This window comes from Pieris napi, chromosome 15 (assembly GCF_905475465.1).
Source record: "Pieris napi chromosome 15, ilPieNapi1.2, whole genome shotgun sequence".
Classification (NCBI taxonomy): Eukaryota; Metazoa; Arthropoda; class Insecta; order Lepidoptera; family Pieridae; genus Pieris; species Pieris napi.
In genome coordinates, this window is record NC_062248.1 from 2,640,887 (window position 1) to 2,668,050 (window position 27,164).

The 27,164-nt window shown below is 33.7% G+C and overlaps 1 protein-coding gene and 1 long non-coding RNA gene across 2 annotated transcripts; one reads left to right on the forward strand and one right to left on the reverse strand.

The window, feature by feature from the left end:
• Positions 1-11,546: 11,546 nt before the first annotated feature.
• LOC125056748 (leucine-rich repeat-containing protein 74A-like) lies at positions 11,547-24,600 on the reverse strand. The gene is made up of 10 exons (XM_047660025.1): positions 24,298-24,600; positions 23,722-23,843; positions 22,567-22,742; positions 21,596-21,739; positions 20,526-20,647; positions 18,181-18,325; positions 17,080-17,272; positions 15,760-15,923; positions 14,043-14,212; positions 11,547-11,792 (listed from the first exon to the last, which is right to left on the reverse strand). The coding sequence occupies exons 1-10, from the start codon at positions 24,590-24,592 to the stop codon at positions 11,656-11,658; spliced, it is 1,668 nt and encodes a 555-aa protein (XP_047515981.1). The 5' UTR covers positions 24,593-24,600; the 3' UTR covers positions 11,547-11,655.
• Positions 24,601-24,851: 251 nt separating this feature from the next.
• On the forward strand, positions 24,852-25,664 carry LOC125056629. The gene is made up of 2 exons (XR_007118082.1): positions 24,852-25,068; positions 25,137-25,664. It is a non-coding gene; the product is annotated as an uncharacterized LOC125056629 (long non-coding RNA).
• Positions 25,665-27,164: the final 1,500 nt, after the last annotated feature.

Below are 27,164 nucleotides of genomic sequence, written 5' to 3' on the forward strand. Positions count from 1 at the left end.
AAAAAATCAATTGAAAGTTACGTGTCAACGTGACAGGATTCGTGAGCAGAAGAAGTTGTTAATCAAGGTGACACGACGGCGACTTGTATCGTTAATAGATAATGATAAAGTAGTTAGATCACGCACGGACAATTATTTAGCCCGGTACGAACAAGTTTCCAGACAGTTGGACGTATAGAATTGTACCATGTTTAAATGCTACTACGTGATACTAATTATTACTAACGCGATGGAACTAGTTATTAAGAGGATTAAATTGTATTAAAATGATATATCGCGGTAAATAACAAAGAGTTATAATTTAATTTTGAACAACTTGAATGTTCATAACGTTTTTTTGGCTTGTTTTTCTTTTTTATGTTTTTAAAACTTAATAAAATCAAAACATAATTTATTCAGGTGACTTAATATTCTTATGAACGTCAGTATAAGCGATTCATCCGAGTCGAAGGTTCGTTCACCATGCACCAATAGACTTCTTGTCTATGTGCGCATTTAACACTTGCTTGTACAGTAAAAGAAAACATCATAAGAAAACCGTTATGCCTTAGTCCCAAAAAGTCGACGTAGTGTCAGGCACAGAAGTTTGATTAGGTGATCAAACTTCTATCTTGACTATAATAAATGATACGAAACAGATAAATTGTTTATATAAAATATCATAAAACCATAAAGTTTTTTGTCTTTTCAAGTATTGGTTAATTATGTTATATCGAGAATGTAAGTGCGTGCTCCTATTTCATCATGCTTACTGCGGATAGAGGACAAATCTTTGTTTTTATTTTTTTTTGATTATTAATTACTTAAGATGTCATGTGGAACATGGTGTAATGGTTGCAGCTCCTTACAAACATTGTGTCAAACAAAAAACTTGGCGATTAAAAAGAGTCACAGAGAGTTTATTGCCAGTTCTTCTCTTCCATTCTACACCTTTGATTTGAGAACTGGCAGTAAATGTAAAATTAGAACCATTAAGCATTTAATATGTATGTATTTCTTTTGACGTTCATAAGTGTACATTGTGTTACCTAAATGAATAAATGATTTTGATTTTATTTGATTTGGTGCAGGTTTACTCTCTGTAAACGTTATTTCAAATTTTATTCGAAAATTGTTGTTATTTTCATATCAATATTTAAAATATTAGTTCCAATATCGAAATGGAACGGCTAAACGTTTCGTTGGTTACCAAATATTTTTCCGAACACAGACCATATTGATATCACTTGCGAAACTTTTCCAATATCCATTAATATTAACTAATATCAGAAACCGTACATTTTAAATTTCCTGAAGTTTGATATAGTTCTGATTTGATTATAGTTTATAGATAAACGAATGGGTGGGGTTTAGATAAAATGTACAGGACAGCCTGACGAAAAAACTAGTTCAAAGTTGACGTGGTGTGAAGTTAAAAGCTTAAGATTGCAAAGCTTATGTTGAAATAAAAAAAAATTTAATCATTAAAACTCTTCTTTACTTCTTTACTTCTTTGCACACTTTTAACAATATAGCAGTTTCTTTCTGTGTTATCCGTGGGAAAGGAAAATTCAGTACGGACTAAAAGGTTACTTAATCATTTACTTTTCTTGGAGGAATTTTTAAAGATGTACTTTTATTTTTATTTTTTAAAAGGCTTACTTTGCAATGACAGATTAGGTTATGATTTAAATATTAGCAATTATTAGATTATGATAATAAAAATAAAAATGGTAAAACTAAATTGGCCCCTGTGGCAGGATTTCGCCTATTACGATACTTATTCATTGAGCGAGGAAACCAGCTTTAGGGTCTCAGGTACAGTATACCAGGCGTCAACTTAAATCCTTAAGTAGCGTCTGTGCACTCGAACCCCACGTCCCCCTAATCTAAACTTAATTTTTTTAACTTAACAAAATTATGCTCTCTTACATAACATATTAAACGTTAATCATTACTTATTTATATAAATATACACATTTTCACATGAAACGAAGAAGTACTTATGTAAAAGTTAAAAGAGTACGCAATTTAGTATTTGTTGTTAAATAAAAATAACTGTATATATATATTTTAAACTGTTTAAATTTTGTTCATCTTTCTATAAGCTTAATATAGGGATATTTGGCACGTGGGCAACGTGACGTCCCGTGGGTGCACGTGTTTAAACAATTTTGTATTCTACGTTAACTTCCGCTTTATATCTTAATATTCTATTTAACTAAACCAAGCGGGTTAAATATTTTAAATACTTGTAAGGTTTTACATTTCAGTTTTAGTGAGTAGTTTTGGTTTTTTAAGCGCTTTAAAACTTTGCGATTGTGTTCGAACTTCGGGTGTGCCAATTAAGTCTATGTGATGAAATCTGCGTGTCTTGGCTCACAAGCCCATAAAGATGTTTATGGTACAGACACCAAAGTTTCAGGGTCATTAGTTTTTGTTATTTTTCGGTTCGTAGAAAGGGGTATTCTGTAACTCCCAACCGCATTATGTTGAGTTTTGCAATCGCAAGGTTGCGATTTTAGCTTCATATTAGAAGTTACAGAGTTCCTTTGCAGACTAAGACAAAACCTAATACACTTTCCTGTGCCTAATCTTACCCTAGGTTACGACAATTACGGGCCACTGTCTCAATAAACATTTCTTTGTCCGCGACAGACAGTCCCTTGTGCAGAGCCTATTTCAGCGCAGAATCTCAGTCACCCACGTAATCCAGGCATGCGTGGCTGTGTCTTCTCAACGATCAGACGGATTCAAGGAGCAGTGAGGTCACTGAAGAATGTGAAGTGCCCAGGATACTTCTGTTCTTCTCAAAGGATCTATCCTTGCTTAATTAGTCAGGACTTATAGCACAACGTACCAAATGAGCGTCTAAGTGCGGAAATGGAGTCCAAAAATGTTTAAATGTTAGATAACTTTACTAGAGAAGAGAAAATATTAAATATAGTTTCAATATTTGCAAGTTTCTGCTTTTGGAAGTTAAACGCAACAAGTATGAGTAGGTATATTATTGTACCTAAATCCCGGATCGCATAGGATTTCCCAGGATTTGTCCCCTTATGACGAGAGCGGGATGGGATTTACCTAAATAGGGACGGCCATCCTTCAACATAATCCTGATGTATGAACGTCCTATGTAATTGTATAAACTGTTTATTCTATTTGACAAAAATACGATTTTATAAGGCAAGGCATATGCTGGATATGATTTAAGACAATTTCAGTGTATTTGTTGGACATTATCCTAACAATTTTCGCGCATATATGTAAGTTTTGTGTTTAAATATTAATAAGAAAAATTAAAAACAGTATCATTTTGAACAAAGCAAATTACTTTCCCGTTATAATAATAAAGCTACTTTAATTCCATTCTATTAAAAAAAAAGAGTGCGTGTACTTATGTACGCGCGTAAGAAGTTATACTTCTTTGGCATTATTAAAAATAGTTTTTGATAGCATGCAAATAATTAATTACAATTAAATAATCAAAGATTGGAAAAGGAGTCATTATAGTCAATAAAGTTCAGTTTACATTTGAAAAATTAAATAAATAAGTAAATATTTATGATTATTCCCTTATATTAAGTGCAACATAAATTCTATTATTATTCGAATGTTGTTTTTAAATTATGTCCAATGCCGTAGCATCTTCCGTGGGCAACTTCATTCTGTTAATTTTGTGTCACGGTGCGCGCGCATCGTAAAATTTCACTCTCATCAATTTTTCATAACGCGCCTAAAGAAGTATAACTTCAAAAATACAAATCAGATGGGTGTTAGTTTTGTTATTATAGTACACCTAGTCTATGTTAGTTATTGTTATTTCCATTACTTCGTGGAAATCTTCGTGTTCTACAGTATGGACCTTATTTTGGGTAGAGGCCTCTTCCTGCACTTTCCATTTGGATCTGGTCTTTTCTTCCTCCATCCATTTCTCCTTAGGGACTTTGTCATCAGCCCATCGCTTTCCCGTTGTAGTGACTGATAACAATTCCCCTCGAATCTCCTCGACGTCTGTCGTTCTACAACTGAGCGTTTTTAAGACATTTGTTGGCACCACCGAAACAATTGGACTTAGGGTCCTTCAAAAAAAGAGCGTATTGTAGTACGATACACATATTTTAATTTCAAGTTAAGTCCCCGTTTTCCAGTCCCGTACTGAATTATCAAGGTTACAATTTTTGAATGTATACAACAGAATCAGTAGGATAAGAGATTAAGAGAGAAAGAGAGACAAGGAATGAGAATGATAGAAATCACAACTTGAATATTGACCAAAAACAGGACTTGCGCATAAATTGTTTAATTTATAAGCCTTGTGACATATTTACAATGGCAGCTTTCAGTAGTGCTTTTGCTTCGACATATAAAAGGGTTTTTATGCAAAAAATTAGCAGTGTTGGTCTAGTGGCTTCAGCGTGTGACTCTCATACTATATATACTGAGGTCGTAGGTTCGATCCCTGGCTGTGCACCAATGGACTTTCTCTCTATGTGCGCATTTAACATTTGCTCGAACGGTGAAGGAAAACATCGTGAGGAATCCGACATGTATTAGACCCAAAAAGTCGACGGCGTGTCAGGCACTGGAGTCTGATCACCTACTTGCCTATTAGATTTAAAAATGATCATGACACAGATTCAAAAATCTGAGGCCAAGACTTAAAGAGGAGAGAGAAAGAGAAAATTTGCGACTAAAGTGATATAACTTTGTCTATATTATACTCGTTGGATATCTAATACCAAAGCGTTGTTGTGATTACTCACACGAACCAATTAAAATGCTTCAACTTTTTCAATTTCCCAACAGCTTTCCAACTAACGCTTACAGTTTCGTGTACATCTAGTGTACGGTACACTCTAATCGAATGCTATTAAAGTTTGTTATATTATGAAATATTAACAACCAATGTTTATAAAGATAGAAGAAATTTCTAAGAAAGTAATTTATATCATTTAATAAAAAAGAAACAAGGATTTAAAAAATAGGTACAACCTTGTCTTGATCTGAGATTTCTGTAACTCATTCACTCATATTCTTTCTTAATAGGCAAGTAGATCCCACGTCGTCCATTTTTGGGTAAAAGATGTGTCTATGAAATAACAATGATCAAAATGATCAGTGTGGGGCCAAGGCCTATAGGGTTGTAGCGCAACTGAATTATTATTGTTATTAATCACACGTGTTAAGCACACACTGGCAAAATATAGGTAGGTGCCTTTTATGCCTGACAGATGTCGATTTTGGATGTCAGACATGCCGATTTCGCGTTCCTTTTCTTTACCGTACGAGCAAGTGTTAATTACCCACATTCATCAGTGCGGAGTCGGAACTCGAACGCAGAACAGGGTAACGAATAACGCTTTGTAATTTATAAGTAGACAGGCATTAATTCTCATGTATTATTGTGTCTTGAATTGTTCTTTTATATATTGAAATACTTTAGGATTTTCAGTCAAATTTAAAATTATAATAATTTGATAACAAAGTTTTATTTCATTTTATAAAAAATACATAAAAATGTGTTTATTCATTAAAACAATGTATTAATGTGTAAGATTCGGGAACGCTTTAAGTAAAAATACCCGTTGCAGTGTTTCCAGCTCTTCCATAACCATTTTTTTAATTCAATTACATTTTTTAACAAAAAGCATTACGTGACGTGTCACATGCGTGAGTGCATGAGTGTGTGGGTGCATATGAGTCAATGAGTGAGTGTAATGTGTACATGTCTTGCTCAGGAGCAACTCTGTGTAAGGTGTGTTCATAAGCTAGTCTTTTAACCGTTTTTTTAGATTGTGGACGGAGCTGGTAGATATTAAGCAGCCTATTTATATTATAGATGTAGTCTGTCCACACATTGCGTTTGTCTTAAATTAACAGTAAGTAATGTTATTATTATTATTTTTTTTTAAAGACAATTCACACCAATTGACCTAGTCCCATGCTAAGCTGGTGAACCTTGTGTTATGGATACTAGGCAACGGATATACATACATATTATAGATAGATAGGCATATAAATACATATTTAAACACCCAAGACCTAAGCACAACACCAAATGCTCATCACATCGATGTTCGTCTCAGCCGGGGATCGAACCCGGGACCCATGGATTCGCAGTCAGGGGTACTAACCACTAGACTTTATATTTTTAGGAACCCCCCACGCGTCAAAGCATCTCAGAAGGCATTCCAAAATTTTCATACTGTCTCCAGCTATCTTTCTCCGACGTCACAGCAATTTCGTGTATCCATCTGGCACAAGGCCGGCTTCTTGATGTGCCTCGAGGTTTTCACCAGTCTTTGTATCCACCTGTCATCGTTCTACCTGGCTATAACAAGACCTGGCTGTATGGACCAAAGTCCTTTGCCTTTCCCATTAGGGATAAATTAATATCATCATCATCTACCTGGCTATGTGTCAAGCTCATTTGCATTTTCTTTGAAGGGAGAAGGTGCATCTGTGATCTTTATCTTTTTCAGATATCCTAAGGTCCTTTTTCTCGATGCATAGGTATAATAACTTAGTATGTTGTAATAGTGTAGTGGAGTGTAGTGTGGACTTGTAGTTTCAACTTCATTCAACCAGCTTAGCTTCTTCCAGAAGCTCAGAAGTTTCCTGGGCACTTCGTAGACTTCACGGAGAGATCTGACCAGCCTTGCGATTCTGTAACTCACTTTTCGAACTCTCAGAGCGGTTTTCGCAGCGGCGGTCGCGCTCAAATCAGTCGTGAAGCAGCCATTTTAAGATTTGGCATTCTAATAAGCAATAAATTACATGCTCCCTCCGCTTGTCAAGACGTAATGTGTAATTGCTTAACAGAATACCATGAGATTCCAAAAATGACGTGAGTGACGAAGGGAGCGTTGTTAGTGCGAGGTGAACTCACGGATTAAGAGAATCTAATTTAACCATAACGCCTTTAAAGCTATATTTCAATACAATATAATAACTAAAAGTTACGCCGATAATATTTCTTCTAAGTTAAAATTAATAACTTTTGAGCTGCACGCTGCGAAAGTTATCAGCTATTACTGAGATTTAGTGCAAAAATATAGTAGTTTGATAGAATAGTTTGAACAACAGCACTTCAACAAGTACCAGAAACTTAGATGGGAATTCCTTTATACTTCGATTGAAAAGTTCAACGCTTCGACGAATTTAAATCATTGATAAGGTTCTATAGGCAAATGATTGTCTATTGTGCCGTAAATTCTAAAACACGTTTAAGTTTTAAATATTGAATTTTTTTTGTTCGTTAACGTGATTAATAAATAAATACCTGCTGTTAAGTCATAACGTCACCCATGGACTCTCAATGCAGCAATCGAAGGGCTCGCAAGTGCGTTGCCGGCCCTTTAAGAATTGGTACGCTTTCATCGTAATGGACTTTGACTAGAATTGGTTCGGCAATACTTCAGTTCTCGTTCCAAAAACTTCGTTTAAAAACGCTCAGTGGTGGAACGATGTCATAAATTGTGACACGCAATTAATAAAAAAAATCTGTTTATTTTGTTACCTTTTGTATTAGTATTACAAGTTATATTTTAATATATATAAGTGGGTATAAAACCAAAGAGTATCTACGTTGTAAGTGTTGTATGTTGGGAATTAGCAATTAAAAACAATATGTATTGTTTTAGTGAAAAATATAGTCTTACGTAATCAATTTTAATCTAGTTTGAAATTCAATAACCAAAAATAAAATGTCTCCAGGCTTAATCTGTTCAAATAAACCTTTTTGTAATATTTATCGTTCGTACGTACATTATCATAGACATAATATAAAGATATTAAAGGGTATAATGGGGTTGTTTTTATTCCCCCCAGGTAACATCAATTAGGAGCAGATGGCTATAGGTGTGAGGCTAATCTACACAACTTATATGGAAACCACGTTGGGGACAACCTCGATTTTATTTCTCTAGAATAGACAATTTTATACTTGTGGGACAAATTTGAAATTGGAATCTTAAATTATGTCCTATTATACTAATTATTTATTTAGGAATATACATTGTATATTTAAAAATAAATGTTCAGTACATTTATTTTTTATAAATGCAATATGATCTGTTTTTTATAGAACAAATGGACATATATCAAATAAACCAATGTTCTGTCAGTCTTAATCGCTAAACCTATATATTTCCAAATATAACTTTATTTTTTAAACAAATAAGAAATAAATTATTATAAGTTATAATAAGCTTATGTTATTACGATATAGATAAATATGCAGTTTTAAGTTAAAAAAATAAAAATAAACTGAAATAACATTAAACATATACCTATTAACACTTACCTAACAAGTGCATAAAAAAACGACTATGGCCCAAAATTAATAATGTATTCTCAATCTATGATTATAACCAACCCAAATCATACGAAGTTCACCGATAGCAATCCGAGATTGATTTGGCCAATCGAAGCAACTGTCAAAATGGACAGATAGGTTATTGGCATGTGTAAACATTCATTTTCATACAGAGGACAATCTTCAATTTTTTATTCGTCCTCTCAACGATTGATTGAATAATTAGTTTGGTATCTCAGTGCATGGATTGAATTGTCGATCTAAGACAGCTAAAATTGGATTGAGATAGTTTATTGGGGCGTATATCTTATCGATATAACTTTCGTGATTGTTATAAATTATTTATCCATGTTTCTTTATTTTTATTTATTATAATAGAGTAGTTAAATATTTTAAATAAAATGTTAATAATAAAATCACCTATATCCGGAATTTCCGCAGCAAAATCCCTTCACGTAAATCTATATCTAAAAGTCACAGGTTCGGGGCGACTTATTAAAACGGTCGCTTTAAAATATGTCACGTTAGGGCGCCTCTAGGGCATAAATAATGCCTGCTGCCGCTGGGGTACTCCGCTATCTGCTACTATGTACGAAATAATAGAGTGGAATAGCCCTGATTTTTAATCTTTATATAAAAACTGTTGACTCATGTATTTTTTCTAGGAAAATAATTTTAGTTTGTCTATAATAAATAAGGGGTTGATCGTAGAGGGGTGAAAATTAGGGGTTATATGTATTTTTGTATATTGTATCATAAAAAAATAAAAACAAAAAAGGTCTAAAAAATAACTTAGGGGTTTGAAAGATAGATAGACTGATTATGCATTAAACATTGATAAGAATTGGTTGAGCCGTTTCGGAGGAGTATGGGAACGAACACTGTGACTCGACAATTTTATATATTAGATGAATATATAGTTTTATATATTAGTTCGTTAGTCTCGCTAAAACTCGTGAACGGCTGGACCGATTTGGTTAATTTTGGTCTTTATAAACTAAGTCTCCTTGCCACACACCACTTTATTTTTCTGTCTCCCTTCATGCGTGACCACAATTTGACAAAAAGAAACCAAAGAGTGAGAGCAAATTGTAAACTAATTTATTTTTGGGATAAATGTGACGCTGCTGACTAAATAATATAAAAAATATGTATGACGTAGGATAATCCTGCAGGTCCATAATAACATTGCGGAGTGACCCAAGTAGGATGACCGTTCACACCGCATTAGAATTTACAACTTGCCCCGTGATATACCTAATTCAATTTGACGCCCAAATTATGGCGATCGACGGACCAGCAGCGTTGTAATATTAATCCATCCTTCTTGGAATATATTTTTACTTCTTAAGTGTTCTAGAATGTCTTGCTAAAGTTTCTAAATTAAGACGAAGAGAATAGAAACAAGTTTTACCATTGGACGTAGAGGCAGAATACGAAATTCCACCATATTACTTCGACGTCCGTTGTTCCACAACTGAGCGTTTCTTAACGCAGTTTTTGTCGCACTATGTGGAACCACTGAAGTATTTCTGAACCAATTCGACTTAGGGTCTTTCAAGATAAGAGCGTTCCAATTCTTAAAAGGCTGGCAACCCACTCGTGAGACCTCTGGCGTTGAGAGTGTCCATGGGCGGCCGTATCACCTAATATCAGGTGAGACTCCTGTCCGTTTGACCCCTGTCCTAAAAAAAAAGGATGCGTGTACGCGCGTAAGAAGTTATATTTCTTTGGCATTATTAAAAATAGTTTTTGATTGCATGCAAATAATTAATTACAATTAAATAATCAAAGACTGGAAAAGGAGTCATTATAGTCAATAAAGTTCAGTTTACATTTGAAAAATATAATAAATAAATATTTATTATTTTTCTCTTACATGTTTTTAAATTATGTCTAATGCCGTACCATCTTCCGTGGGCAACTTCATTCTGTTAATTTTGTGTCACATGCGCGCGCATCGTAAAATTTCACTCTCATCAATTTTTCATAACGCTCCTAAAGAAGTATAACTTAAAAAGAGTTTTTGTAACCAAGCCGGTACTTCCATCTTTTAATAGCGATAACAATTGCGATCCCGACAATTTAATATTCAGAGAACTACATCGAAATTGCATACAAAATTTTTAATCTATGCAAAGCGTATTAAATTGCGTAGTTGTCTAAATGAGAACGCTTAACGAATGACTTGTCACAAACATATGGGTATTTTATTTAAAAAATGGGTCAAAAATCATCTTCGCTATGGAATTGTCATAATGAAATGCGAGTATGGACACAATCGTCTCTCTTTATTATTTTTAATGAGCGCATTTCGAGAACAATAAGTCCATTTACCTCTTAATGTGCTTGGCAACATTTCATATGGAGTCGCGAAAATTGTTAATTTTTATTAAGCCATTATTGAAATATAGTTAATGTGAAATACGAATATATTGCGTTAAAAATAGCTTTTAAATATTTCATAATTTATTGTGAAGTCCAGAGATCCTGTATTCACTAATCATTTCTATAAATAAATGTAGATGACATTACCAACAACCAGAGAATATTGTTTTAATTAATAGGCGTTATTATCTGTCACATTTTATAATGGACTAGACCTGACAGACGTTGTCCTGTATGATATTTCAAGCGATTAGGATATTAAACAAACTATGAAAGTACCAATGCAGCGCCATCTGCCGGGCTGATTTCTGAATCTAAACTCGCCACCCAAACGCATACAAAAAAAATTCAATCAAATCAGTTCAGCTGTCTTAGAGATGAGTGATATACACGCGTATAGTAGAATTATATATAAAGATATGTATTAAAATGTGTGGTAAATTTAAAAGAAATAAAAAATGCAACAGACATTTACTTTCAACCATACTATGCTGAAAAAAAGTCACTTCCCTGAACACGATCTCTTGCTAATTGAAGGCCGTAGATTATGTTTTTGCCTCCCAGCATAATAATTACTTTGAGTGGCTTAGCTCAACTTGCCGAGCTGGCTTTATGGGTCGTTAAAATTCTATAGAGATCTTGTTTTAGTTTCACAATTATTTGAAAAGTTACATGTATTTTACAAGTATTAGGATGAAGCATTGAAAGAACTCAGTATGACGTTAAAAAGTAAACTACAGATTAAAAACGCATTTAGTTTTGACTAATTGACTTTATTTTTTTTAATTTCTAAAATAAACAACAACCTAAATCAACTTATTAAACTTAAATAAAATTGCACCTAAATTATTCTGCATATCTTAGTAGGTCATTAATTAATAATATATAGGTAATTAAAACTTGAGGAGTAGGAAACCCTGTCCTGAATACATAATAGTAAGACAGATATAAAATGGCCCGAGTCTGTTTTATTTCAACTTCTTTTGGCCTTTCTTGCCTTTTTTAACTACCGCCGCCGGTGCTTGCTCTGGCGGTGCTTGCTCTGGCGGTGGCGTAGGAGGAAGTTTCTTGTCTGGCCATAGTCTCCTTATCATTTCTATGATACCTAAAAATATATAAATTTCAAATAATATAAAATAAAAATGTCACACATTTTTTGTCTTTGACGTTGATTTGTCAGTTGTCAAATGTCAATTGGAAGTTGGGCGGGATATAATAAAAGTAAAATGGTGGGTTGTGTTGGTTTTTCAAATAATAATTGTGAGTGGCTTTTGAACATTAGCATTTTGTTAATATTACTTTTGTTCCACTAAATTATGGATTTTACTTGATGGCGAAGATAACGTATGATATTCCGAAATACTTCAGACAAATATTGGCGGGAATGAGCGTTTATCGATTTACCGTTGTTTAAACCATCTCTCTCTCTCTTTTATAATTAATGAAGTAATGGAGACTAGAATTAAGAATGGTTATGTATCAAATATCGTTGTATCGAGAAATAATCTTTTCTGCTATATTGGAACGGTGACTCTAAATGGACTCTTGGAGTTTTGTTTGCCATGTGTATAAAAATTATTAGTTTATCATACAGAATATGAAATGGGTATGCAGACAATTATAAAATAAAAGTAAATACAATTACACCAAAATATCGATTGGGGTAAAATTTACTGTCTATAATTTCAAAAAGAATATAACTGGTTTGTGAGGGAAATAAAGACAATGACATTTCAAATCGTACCATAGACATTTGTGTGGACATAGACAAAAATTAAATGTTAAGGGTTTCAAGTCCGTAAAAATCGGTGTTTATAAGAGTTGAAAATACCAGTTTTAATGAAATCGTATATCACACGTAAACTGCAAATTAAAAAAGCGGTGCCAAAATCATAATAAAAAAATTCACAAGCCACGTTATTATTCATGAAAATGAATATGCGATAAAGTGGAAATTGTTAAAATAATGACCCCACGTAGTCCGGTCCGCCATTTTTATTGCCCTAAATTGTTTTAAATTTGTTCCTTATGAATTATGTCATTTTCTCTTCAAATACAATTTAATGAGAGAAATGATTGTTCTAATGAGATAACAAATTAATTTCCGTAATGTTTTGTTTTCGAAATTAATGAGGGAAACATTGTTTTCAACTTAAGATCACTTATCTTTATTTAAGCCTATTTGTATCTGAGAGCTATTATTAAAAAAAATATTTCTTATAGATAATAAATATATAGGTTTGACATAAATAAATTAAGACTACTAAATAATATTGGATAAAAAAATTCCCATTTTACATCAATAATTAGAAATTTAACATTGATTCGTGGAGTAAAATTTAGGTTTCCTAGAAAAAGGGTGCCGTTATAACGGCCGTAATGTAACGTGACGTCACCCATACGTTGTCTATAAATAACGTCGGAGTAGGTTTTCTAGAGAACGTTGAGTGTCACTGTAACGTCAAATAGCGGTGCTGTCATTTGCATGACGGCCGTCATAGCGGTGATAAACATTAGTTCAAGGTTTTTCGCGTGTAGCGGTGCCCATATTTAATTAATACAATGAGTATTAATTATTGGACGACTGGATGACTATTACGACTTGGACGAGCGTTAATGACATTATGTTAAAATGTAAAGACGGCCGTTATTACCAACCGTAAAATGACGGCCGTTAGTTAACGGCACCGCTTTTCTAGGAAACCTAAGCTTAAGGAAGGTGCTGCTCTTCCACCGACCTAAAGATTTGGTTGACCTGAAGGGGATTTTTTTAAATGACATCTCAGCTCACCAATGGCGCAAGGGCGTCTGCTGTGTGACCGTCGCGGGGTGGTCAATCGCCTGATAGCTTTCCCCAGTGAAGTCGATTAATACCCAAGTCTGACTAGAACTGGTTACGGTCGAAAAATTGTATGTATACTTTACAGGAAATACTTTGCTAGCGCGATTCAGGACATGACGTCATGTCAGTTTTTGTAGCCGTAGATTGTAAGTTTCGCTATAGATTTATAATAATAATAATAATTTATTTGCAAGAATATGGTACAAAAATGTGGTATCTGAAGTTCGCATATCCTGCCACACATATAGGCGCGCAAAAGGTAGAATAGAAGTTATAAGTCATATCATTATAGTCAATTCTTCTATTATTTCATTACTACATCATTACATTATTAAAATATATTATTACGTTATCAAATAAATATTAATTATGTTTCACGCATTTTTTTAGTAATATTTTTTTCCAAAAGTCGATTTTTAAAAACTGTAAACATTCAAAGATCTTCCTAGATCTTTGAATGTTTTTGGTAGATTATTCTAAACCTTGATATATATATAAGCGAATTTAACTGACCATCGAGTTTTATAGTCTTCGTTCCCTTATCTATGACTGGTCCGGGAAATGTTTCGGTGAGCTGGTCGACGAGGTCTTCGTCGATTGGAGTCCCAGCGAGCTTTAGGTCTCGAAGGATATCACGCGGTTGTACTATATCAACTGATTTTCGGAGTTGCAAAAAGTACAGCCTATAAACAAAGTATCGGCACCATTATTATGATCTGGCCGGCCGAGGAACCGCTAGCAACGACAACAATATCAGAGCATTAACTGACGGGACATTCGCCAACGAGATGGACTGATCAAGTCAAAGACTCGTCGTACTCAAACTTATACACTGATAAAAGAGATGCTCGGTATCGAAGTTGGTGGAGATCTTACATACAGCTGATCATGATACTCAGGAATGAGTTACAGACAGAGAACTGGCGGGAAATGGCGCAGTTCACAAGACGCTGTGGTGGTGAATTTTGTAATTTCAAACGTCGTTTTGCCATGTATATCATTTATAATAAAAAATAGGGGTTGATTGTAGAGGGGTGAAAATTAGGGGTTGTATGTATTAAATATTAATGCTGTATCATAAAAAAATAGTCTAAAAATTTAGGGGTGGACTACCCTTAACATTTAGAGGGATCAAAAATAGATGTTGTCTGATTCTCAGACATACCCAATATGCACACAAAATTTCATGAGAATCGGTCAAGCCGTTTCGGAGGAGTTTAACTACAAACACCGCGACACGAGAATTTTATATTTTAGACAAGCGTAATTCAGTATTATTGTTCACTTCAGGAGTCCTTCCATTTTATATTTTTTCGATTTGATTACACATATTTACAAAAGAAGACATACTTGTATAACCGGTCAGCGTCGCTTATCAAAGCCTCATTCAATGATGAATGGCGTATTTAAATAACCGATAAAAAACCGATTTCTGAACGATACCAGTACGGTTTTGTAGATAAGAGCGTAACAATTCTACAAAAGCAGGCAACGCTCTTGCGAACCTTCTGGCAATGTGTCCATGAGCTTATTATTTAGCATCAGGTGCCCATTGCTCCCTGTTATAGAACTGGCGGACAACAGGCTGTTTTATATAGATAATAAGAAGACAATTTATTTACTGTCATAGAAATTTCACTTCACCGAATTTAAATGCGTTACCGTACAATTGTTTTTAATTAAGAAATATTATCACCAAAAGGCATGGCTACGCTTTAATTATTTATAATTAAATCATCAGTTTTTTGCCTGTGTGATTTGGACGCTTGATGCAAGATTGCCGATTGTCCTCTGATGTATAAAAAAAAAACAACGTTACAAGCGAGACGGTATTTAAGATCAGCGAAAACCACTTCATCTGCCCGGAATTTAAGTGTTAACGAAGTATCACTAAGCACTCTTTAAACGAGACTTAGCCTCACATACTACATGCTACGTCTCTTCCGAAGTTCACCTAAGTAAACTAGGCGGATTTTGTCTTGTTAAACGAAAAGGATTATTTTTGAGCGAATCTATCCAAAATAAACGTATTTTGGATAAATTTAAAGACGTCAATCTTGTCTTGACGCCCACAAATCAATTAGGTTTTATTAAGTCCAACCACAACGTAATAAATATAAAGATTGTAGTACTTAAAAGATTCTAAATCAGAATATAACTCAGTGAAGTGTGGAAACATTTTTTTGCAATTAAATATATGGCGGGATAATGACATAAATTTCGGTCTTACGCGATATCCAGCTTAGTTTTCTTCCCCTTTTGTGTGAGATAGTCCATTCTTTTCATTATAAGGGGTCGTATATCTGGTAATGAAAGCGTGTAATTGTGTAGCACTTCGCCGTGTGAAACTTTTGTATTTTTCCTATAAGGTAGTTGTAATATTTCCTCTTTTTCCTGTAATAATTTAATTTCGGTACATCGTGAGGAATTGTCATTTAGAGCAGAACATTTACATGTATAGCTAGTGAGCCATTTGTTAACCCATGAACCCAAAATGAAGTCACTCCTTTTAATCCGATTTCCATGCAATTTATTGTTGCACCGTTCATTAGATACATATATAGTTTTTTAACTAATAGACGAAATATTTGTGTTTTTGTATATTTATAAAAACGACTGTACCGTATTCAAAAACTCTTTCACAGTAAGAATGCTATACTATCCTTGAGTAATATAGAATCTACTTCCAGAATATTAAAAAAACGTAAAGCCTACGAAGGGACAGGCCCCTAGTAATTAATCTAGTAATGGAAATAATAAACGAGATTGAACTCTGAGGATCAACAAAATTATAGCTTTTAACGGAAAAAGGAGATACATTTCTATTTGGTTATTTTTGGTTGTCGGGTCCAAAAATCAACGATCAACCTTCCAAACCAATCACGAGAACGTAAGTGCGTGCTCCTATTTCACCATGCCTCCTGCTGATAGAGGACAAATCTTTATTTTAATTTATTTTATTATTACTTAAGATGTCATTTGGAACATGGTGTAATAGTTGCAGCTCCTTACAAACGTTGTGTAAAACAAAAAACTTTCCGATTAAAAAGAGTGGCGGAGAGTTTATTGCCAGTTCTTCTGTTCCGTTCTACGCCCTTGATTTGAGAACTGGAAGTAAATGTAAAACTAGAAGCATTTAACGTATATTTCATTTTTGAATACATGATTTTTGACTTTGATTACAATGATCAACCTAAATTAACTTGCCTTGATAACCATTCAGAAGAACAAGGATCATTATTTTTTTGCACCAACTTCCAAAAATACCCTAATTTTCATGAAACGAATTAACATTATAATTAGTAATACAGTTCAGTCAATAAAAGAATATTGTTGTTTAAAAGGTCGGAAACGCACTTGCGAGCCATCTGGCAATGTGAGTGTCCATGGGCCCTGCGTCTTTATATAACCAAAATAAAACTTAGTTTTTTTTAACATTTTGGAGTTGAAAAGAAATTTTTCTAATACATAGGTAAGTTACGCCATTCTTAAGATTATACTACCGAATGAATAATTAGTACTACGATAAATGAAATTTCGTTAAAGTAACCTGAACAAAATTCAAATCCACGACAATATTTTGCATATGCAAATTAAGTAATTTTACAGTTGGCTTTCTCAAGGTGTTTAGAATCTTCAACGCATCACTGGGACTCAGAGGGTTGCACGATAGATCAAGTGTTTGAAGACGCCTCGCCTTTAATAGTGAAGTTGATATAACCTTTGCAGCTGTATTTGATAACCTGAAATTAAATTTATAGTGCATTGTGACTAGTTTGAATAATTGTTCAATATAATATTACCGACGCCAGAAATGTGTTTAAAAAAAATTTTGTTATATATAATAAGACTAGCTGATCCGGCAAACGTCGTTTTGTCATGTTTATCATTTATAATAAAATAGGGTTTGATCGTAGAGGGGTCAAAATTAGGAGTTGTATGTATTTTTTAATGCTGTATCATAAAAAAAATAAAATTAAAAATTTTGTCTAAAAAATAGAAAAAAAAATTTAACATTTAGGGGGATGAAAAATAGATGTTGGCCGATTCTCATAGATACCGGATAAGCATAAAAAAATTTATCAAAATCGGTCAAGCCGTTTCGGAAGAGTATGGCAACGAAAACTGTGACACGAGAATTTTATATATTAGATAAATAACATATTGAAATGATTAGATTTTTAAATAAATATACTGATAACAAAAATAACCTATTAGGTTAGGCTTCAAGCAAGTAGGTGATCAGCCTTCTGTGCCTGACACACGCCTTTGACGTTTTTTGGGTCTAAGGCAATGGTAAGGTACTGGTTTTCTCACTTCCTTCACCGTACCAGCGAATCCCTCAACGTAGACGGAAAGTCCATTTGTGCACAGCCGGGGATCAAACCGGCGACAACATTGCTCAAATATTTGCTAATAATTTATTATAATTACTCATTTATACAGTTATTGATTAACAAGAAATATTTTCTTTCTGATTAATTAAACTATTGTTGGTCGTAAAAATCACCACATACATGATTAATAGACAATTATAATACAAAAGAAATTAACGATGATGGCGACCTTCATGTATTTTCTGTCAAATTTAAATTAATACGAATTCAATATATTTTTTCGATTTCAACAAGTACAAGTTTTTCTTACTAACCTGTTGTTACTTAAATCAAGTATTTTAAGATTACGGCTAGATAGCAATTTCGTAAAAACTTTATCAACTTTAAGGGCGTTCCATGATATATTTAATTCTACAAGCACCTTGCTATCGCCCAGTTTATCTAGAAGGTCATTTGTACCTGAAATAATTCTAATTAAAGAAAATAAACGTCTTTTAATCTTATTTTATGTAGACTGCGTTGGGTATTAAAGTAATTATTATTTTTGAAGTTTCGAGTTTAATGCAAAAATATTTATACATAAGTTACATTCAATTCAAATTCATCCATTCAAGGGCGGAAAGTACTGTGAAAATAAGTTTATACATACTTGTACAGGGAATAGTATAATATAGATAATTATCAGAAAATATTGAGAGCAACAAAAGATAAACGTGCGAATATTTTTGAATAAATCTATTTGCCTGGAAAATTTGCGCGGACATTTAATTAAAATTGATCAAGAAATATATCAAATTTAAAAATAAAATTAAAGACGTATTGCAGGCCGTGACTCTGATTTGTCATTTGAATTCAGTTAACCGTGTTTTCCATAAGACTCTAAATAACCAAAATTGCTTAAAACCTTTTTGAAGGAACTCCAGGATTTTAAAAGATCCTCGCCGCCTGCCAAATCATTTTATAATAATCGGGGGAAAATTACGAGTCCTTTTTTTTCAGATATCAAATGTATTTATTAATTAATTGATAAGTAAGTTCACTAAATAAAAACAAGTGATAGGGTTAGCAATATTTACAATAGGAACACGACAAGGATAGAGGACATTACAAAGAGTATTGGACAAGAAAAAGAACGGGACACACTTCTATGAGAAGCTGAGAAGTGGAGTAAAACTATAATGAGTTGATACCCAAAACTGGAAAAAGGAAAAAGAGGCAGTACAAGAGATGGGAAGAAGAAATAAAGAATGCAGACAAGGTTTGGTCAAGATTAGAGATTGAGAAAGGACAGAAGAGTCTGGAGGAGGTTTTGTCGGGATCGGCAAACGGACTAAAGTTTGTTTTTAATTGATTGTTTGTAAGAAAACTTGGCAGAAATAAGGGCTATGTTTATTTTATTAAGTTCTTACACAGTTATGAAAAATAGAATAAAAGGAAAGTCTAAATTTACATTTACTACCACTTCCCAAAGGACAGTGCGGGCGAAACGAACTGGCTACTTCTCTGCTTATTAATCACCAAAATGCCAGTTTACAAAGAAATTAAGGAACTGCAACCATAACAGCATGCTTGATATTGATATAAAATAGTAAAAAACACTTAAATTAAAGCGTAAATTAGATTGAAGCGTCGTTTGAAAGCAACAAACATATTACAGTCTAAATAAACGTTCCCGACATCCAAGTAAATCCATGATCCAGGTGATATAGCGCAATCTATTTTATTCTCCCACATAAATATTTAGCGAGAACGTTCAGACTTTATTCCACACAGCTTGAGAGCTCTGTATACTTTATACCAGTTATTAAATGTTAGTTTTACTCATTCTAGTTGCAGAGGGTTTTTAGTCGAGCACTTTTGTCTTACGGTTCGTTTTATGTTTAAACTATATACGAAACACGGAAGCCTAGTTAAATGGTAAACGGTGAAAGAATTTAAATAATTCATTGCCAATTCTTTCGCTATTATAATTAGTATCTAACCGTGATGAATGTCAAAGTATCAGGGATTACGTAATAGGAGGCAAACGGGCTCACCTGATGTTAAGTGATACCGCCGACCATGGACACTCACATTGCAAGAAGGCTCGCGATTGCGTTGCCAGTCTTTTAAGACTTGGTACGCTCTTTTCTTGAAGGAAGGGGAAGTCGAATTGGGAAATACTTCAGTGGGCAGCTGGTTCCACATAGTGGTGGTGCGCGCCAAAAACTGCCTTAAGAAACGCTCAGTTGTGGAACGACGGACGTCGAAGTTATTTAATATTCACCTAATAGTGAAATTAGAATATTAAACTAGAATTACGTTTTACATTATATTTTTAATAATTATTATTATATTAATATAGCCTACCCAGGGATTTTATTATTATATCCCTGCGTAGGCTATATTTATTTCAGAATTAGTTTAAAAAAATAATGTGCGAAGTCGGGACATCCAGTTGATATAAACTTTCCTTCTAATAAAACTTTTCTCCTCTGTATATTGGAATTATAATTTATGAAACTGGGCCTGTTTAGTATCTGTTTATAGATGTATAATTCGATTATATTATGTTAAAACGACCTTCTTTACACAAGTATCACAAAAAGTTAATTTAACAAGTTTTGAACTATGCCGACATCACAATAAATACGCTAATTAATTTGTATTATCATGATACCTTTTAATGTTGAAAATTTATTCCATGACAGATCAAGATGAGTAATTTTATTATTGACTTCCAAAACTCCAGCAAATGTCAACGCAGATTCCATCCCCAGATCATTATAGCTTAAATTTAACCTACAACAAAATTGCATATTATGTTTATAGACGTTACGCCTTAGTTTTAGAGTTAAGTTTATTTTAAAAATAAATAAAAATGTGTTTATTCATTATAACTGCTTTACGTAAGATTTCGGAACGCTTTTAAAGAAACTCACTCACTCTTCCATAAACTTGATAAAAATTTAATAAAATTTATTAAACTGTTTACAACAAATTCTTCTCCAAATTTTGTAACAGCATACGCGACGCGTAACACTAGTGGTACATATGAGTGAATGTAATGTGTATGAATGTTAAACTACATGTTTCGTCATAATATCATCTCCAACTCTGCGTAAGGTGTGGAAAAGTCAGTCCTTTAACCGGTTTTTGAAGGCTTGAATTTGATTCTTGTACTTCCACACATAAGGATCCAGACCTTTGACTTCGTATTCTGTAATGTCTAATAGCTATACAAATCCCGACGTTTTTGTATGCAATTTTGATGTAGCTGAAAAATGTGGTGAAATAGTGAGGGTAAGTACGTTAAGTGTATGTGGGGTATGTTCATGATGCAGGTGATTTAGCGCTATGGATATTCTTAATATTCCTTAACCATATTCCGCGATAGGTTAAACAAGTCAAGGCTTAAAAATTGGTCGTTGTAAGTCCGGGCTGCGCGATACAAAACTGAGTGTTTTGCATAGTTAGTGTTGATGTGTGCATCATGATACAATTAATATCTACCTAAACGAAAAATCCATACGATGGCTTTATTTTTGTGTATTTTTACCTTGTCTCTCATAAACGACTTAGGGCCTTCAAGAAAAGAGCGTGCCATTCCCTGAAAAGTCGGCAACATACCCGCTAGCCCTCGGCGTTGCAGGTGTCCTTTGGCGGCGGTTATCACTTTATTCAAAGTCGCTGCTCTTTTGTCTCTAGTCCCATAAAAATAAATGTTTGTTGAACAATTATATATGTTACCTTTTTACAATCGCTCCTAAAGCAAATTGATCAGCTAGATATTTGAAGCCCTCATCTCCAATATTGTTTTTGGACAAATCCAAAACTCGCATCATACGTTTATGTAGCTTCGACACGAGTCTCTTGATGCCAGTAGAATTAATTCTGTAAGCACATACATTTTAGTACAAATAAATGTTTTTCAAAATTCAAAATTGTTTATTTTATACCATACAGTAACTAAAATTATATACAATGTGTGTCCCTTATAAGTACAAATTACTTGTGCCCCTGTCACCCAACTCTTCCGTTACTTATAACGTAATAAATAAATACGTGTATTGTACGAATGATAGATTATGTAGGTGAATGTGTAATGTTACATAAAACAGCCATTAAATCCTACACATTGTTATATGTTGCTTTAACCTATGTCTAAAAAAACAGTGGCGTTACAACCTTTTAAGGTCTCAGATTTCTGTATCTATCAGCTTTCTATGCCGCCATCGCCGTCGAGATTTTGGGTCTAAGGCAAGCAGGTTTCCTCACGATGTTTTCCTTCACTCTTCGAGTGAATGTAAAATACACACATAGACAGAAAGTCCATTGGTGGAGCCGGGAACATATAACTTCAGGGATGAGAGTCGCACAGTGAAGCCACTAGGCCAACACTGCACTAACCTAAGCGGGTCAATTAATGATTCTGTGTTAGTGTGTTATGCCTTTATATTACAATTAAAGTGTGACGCTAGAACACTAATTAAAAACTAAGATTGTAACAAAAAAATAAATGTACGTCTTACAAAGTTAATACCGTATAGAAGGCAAGAGCAGTGCAACAATATAGAGTCAATACCGTGTAAATTTATATGCGAATGTAAAGGAAAAAGTCTCAACGAAAAAAAATGATTTACATTTATAATATCATGGTTGTACTAACACTACATGTAGTTTAAAATAAATACCAAAAAGCATAATAATTTAACAATTACCTGCATCCCGTTAATACAAGTTCTTTAATTGTCATATTTTCACCAAGTAATTGACCAAGATGATAACAGCCGTCATCGTCCAAAAAATTTGACGTTAGATCTAAGCGTACGACATGGAGATTGACCTCAAGTGCCATACACATTGCCCATATGCTTGGTCGACTTAAACCGTAGTACTGTATATAATATATTATTGTAAATAGGCTGACAAATTTGCTTGAAAAATACGCCCTATATATCAATAATACTTTTTTAACGTTTAGAAGTTGTGATAGCTTAAATCTGCTTATTAATAATAATAATACAGTAGCGCTACAACCCTACATGAGTCTTGTCTAAAGTAGTACATCTTTCTGTCTGATACATGTGAATTTTGGAATTGAGACATGCCGATTTCCTCTCGATGTTTTCATATATCAAGAGTGTTAGATGTGCACATAGGTTGTACACTGGTGCAGCCGGGGTTCGAATCTACGACCTCAGGGATGGGAGTCGTTCACTGCAACCACTAGGCACTTGCTTATTATTTTTTTGCTCATTTAATTAGCTAAGCTACAGGTTAAGCTACCTAGATTATGAAGCAATTATCAATATTTAATAATAAAATATTGGCATGGAGTTCGTAGGCATTGTGTTTTTAAATAAATAAGAAGGATAAAGTGTTAAGTTACGTTTAGGGGTTTTGAACGCACGGTTTTGAATTCGTAAATATAATATCCGTTTCACCAAACCAAAATCTATAAACATTAGAAGGAAATGGAGGAAGGACCAAGATTGGATTTAATTTAATAACAATATTTTTTCTATTACTACTAAAGTTTATGTGAGCAGTGTTGGCCTAGTGGCTTCACCGTGCGACTCTCATCCCTGGCAGTAATGGACTTTCGGCCTATTTAAAAAGTGCCTAATTAAATACTCGCTCGTACGGTGAATAAAAAATACGGTATGTGTCAGGCACATACGGTTGATCACCTGCTTGCCTACTAGAAATGAGCACGGAACAGATTCTGAAATCCAAACCAATATAGGTTGTAGCGCTATTCACTCATAGTGAAACATAAATAATTCATTGTAAATTTTGGGGAAATTGAAAGGCTTATATTTAAATAAAATTGTCCATTGACATTGATAGAAAATTAGATTTAAAAAACTCACTTTCAGGTCGATAGTATGCTGCAACAAACCGCGGTGAAAATATCGAACTGGGATTAAATTCAACTCCTCACAAACATTTAAGTACAATTCTTGACCGTCCAGTGGATAGGCTTTTAGTTTCTCTGTAAATATTTCGGTTTGTGTGAAACACGGCAACAGACTTGTATGAGATGTGTATTGTCATATTTTTGAAGTTATACTTCTTTAGGCGCGTTATGAAAAATTGATGAGAGTGAAATTTTACGATGCGCGCGCACCGTGACACAAAATTAACAGAATGGAGTTGCCCACGGAAGATGCTACGGCATTGGACATAATTTAAAAACAACATTCGAATCATAATAGAATTTATGTTACACTTAATGTAAGAGAATAATAATAAATATTTATTTATTAAATTTTCAAATGTAAACTGAACTTTATTGACTATAATGACTCCTTTCCAGCCTTTGATTATTTAATTGTTATTAATTATTTGCATGCAATCAAAAATTATTTTTAATAATGCCAAAGAAGTAAAACTTCTTACGCGCGTACATAAGTACACGCACCCTTTTTTAGTTGTAGTGACAGTACCTGGTTCCAACAGCGCTTCCAAAATTCCAGGATTGATAACGGATGGATAGGCATAATATGGATGCCTTAAAACAGAACTATCTGACATCGGTATGTACTTTGCGCATATTTCTCCACTTCCAGGATGGTATTTGCCCTCTTTGAATAGTATCATTTTTGGGCTAAGTTCACTAGATCCAGACTCCAATGATGACCATTCTTCTCTTGGAGGATCTTCAGAAGACAAAGAAAGCTTTGATTTTAGGAACAATTCGTGGATAGATGGTTCATGGATAGATAGACTAGAGTTCGACATTGTTTATGTTTTTGTTAAATTATTAACGATAATATTTGGAAATTATTTATAATAATTGGAACGTTCTTGGTCTTATTGTTGTCATTTCTAATGTAATTCCGCAATTGACAAATGACCATAGTGTCTTTGATCTGATATTGATCAAAGAGTTTTTATTTGAGAAAAAGTATTTGTATAAGTAGTATAGTACGTCTTTGGAGCTATAGGTCTACCAGAATCTGATGGCAAAAAAAAAAATTAAAAATTAGCGATGTTCATATGGCAACAAAAAAAAAAATTCAGTTGTCAACTGAAATTTCGAGGAATTGTTTTTGTTTTGGCTTCAAATTTCCTTTAAAAAGTGGTGAAAATGTCGAAGAAACCTCTTCGATCGCAAGCAAGAAGTATTGTTTTCAATGTTTATCAAAGAATACTTGATCAACAAGGTGCAGAACATGCACAATCATCGATATTGAGCTATGTGCAAGTGTTGACTGGTTAGTAGGAATGATACGTCTTGATACTTTGGTTATTTGGTAATTATATAAACTTTGGTTTATTTCAGGGGTTTCTAATACTACCATAAGACGAATTGTTGCCGAGGGCAGATCTAACAGAGGCGTATTTAGTACGCCCGGTAAAAAGAGGAAAGGTGGTTTTGATTTAGAATTGAAAAAAAACCTAAATATCAGATAGATGAGATTTTTAAATCACACGGCCACGAAGTCTTGAGGCTCCCACCATATCATTGTACGTTAAACCCCATAGGATTAATCTGGGGAATAATGAAACAAAAACTTGCAGGTAAAAACGTTACTATACCTGCAAGTAACATAAAATTTTTAACAGAGAAGATATTTAAGAAGCTTACTCTTAAGTTGGGATCGATGAATGGCGAAAATCTTGTGAAATCTAATAAAAATTGAAAATCAGTTCATAGAACAAGATCAGTTAATTGAGATGCAGGAGGATAGGTTTATCTTAAATACTGCGTCTTACTCTTCATATGAAGACTTTTTTATGGATGTGCAGTATTTGGAACCATTTTCAAGTTCTAATAGCCTATAATTAATTAATAAACTCATGAACAGAATAATTGGAGTTTTCATCTAAATTTCAAACCCCAAATTCGCCACAGTAAAATTTTCAAAAATTATCCTTCATCATTGGATAAATTTGTATATTCGCATGTATCACATACAATCAGCCGCTTTAAGGGAAAAAAAGTATCAAAACGTTTTACTCCAATTTCCCCAGTATTGCTAGCGTCAATTTCTTTTTTCCCTTTTTGCCAACAGATCCTGGTAGACCTATAAATAATTGTATACCTATAAAGTACAAACACGATCAGTTTTATCTGTTATACTAATGTATAACATGTTACTAAAGTAACTGAAGTAATAACTTCAAGTAACATAAATTATTCAAGGTTAATATATAATTAAATAAAGCATTATTGTTATGATCGTTAATTGTTCTTTAAATAAAGCTAACTAGCTGTACATGTGCATGTTTTAGGAGCTATATTGTATATCTGTCAAACTTTAGTAAAGTCTGCCTGGGCCACGTGCCACGACCGTTACCACCTCCTTCAATTAATTATAATGGGTAAAAACCAGGGTAAACGGCGTGTTTGTAGAAATCAAACAAGCTTCGTAACGTTAGGGACGGGTATTGCGACAGCCGAAGAGTTCCAACTTCTGGCAGAGAACGAGACTTGCTTTACGAGACTGTCGGCCAACCTTCAGTCGTGCGATTCTGTAACTCACTTTTCGAACTCACACAGCGGTTTTCGCAATGGCGGTCGCGCTCAAATCAATCGTGAAGCAGCCATTTTACGATTTGGCATTCTGATAAACAATAAACTACAAGCTCCCTCCGCTTTTCAAGACATAATGTGAAATTGCTTAACAGAATACCATAAGATTCCAAAAATGGAAGGGAGCGTTGTTAGTGCGAGGTGAACTCACGGATTAATAGAATCGCACGGCAGTAATGGATAACAAAAGAATTTCAATCTCCACAGCTGATATTTACTACAACAATTTAAATCGTAATTATCTCATCTTTTCTAAACATACATAGAACAATAAATAATAATATGGTTTTATGTTCAAGAATTGGTTGCTCTTCTGTCAGTGTTGTTTGAAAAATTTAAGTGTCAAATGGGTCAGCCAAGTTGTCCTTGAAGTCTTGGTTTGGTTAGTCGATGGATAGATTTCGGGAGTAGCTTTGCTTTTGGAGAATGAATTTGGGAGAGAAAATTAAACCGTAATTTTTTGTCCTTTTCTAACTCTCTGATGCTGAAGCTACAAATGCAAAGTCAACAAGAAAATTAAAAACTGCGTTTGACTAATATTAGTTGTGTGACAGAAATGTTTTGAATTTTTTGTCCTTCATTAACGCCCAGTTTCCTAATCAGTTTAATAGCTACATATCTAATGATAGCTCTAAATTGTGTGGCTAAAAGTGTGATATAATATGAAATTTGAATGCAATTTTTAAACTTGCAATTTTCAACTTAAAATAAATAAAATTTATTTAATTAATCACAGAATTAATTTGACTTATTTGTTGTGTCAGGCAAAATTTT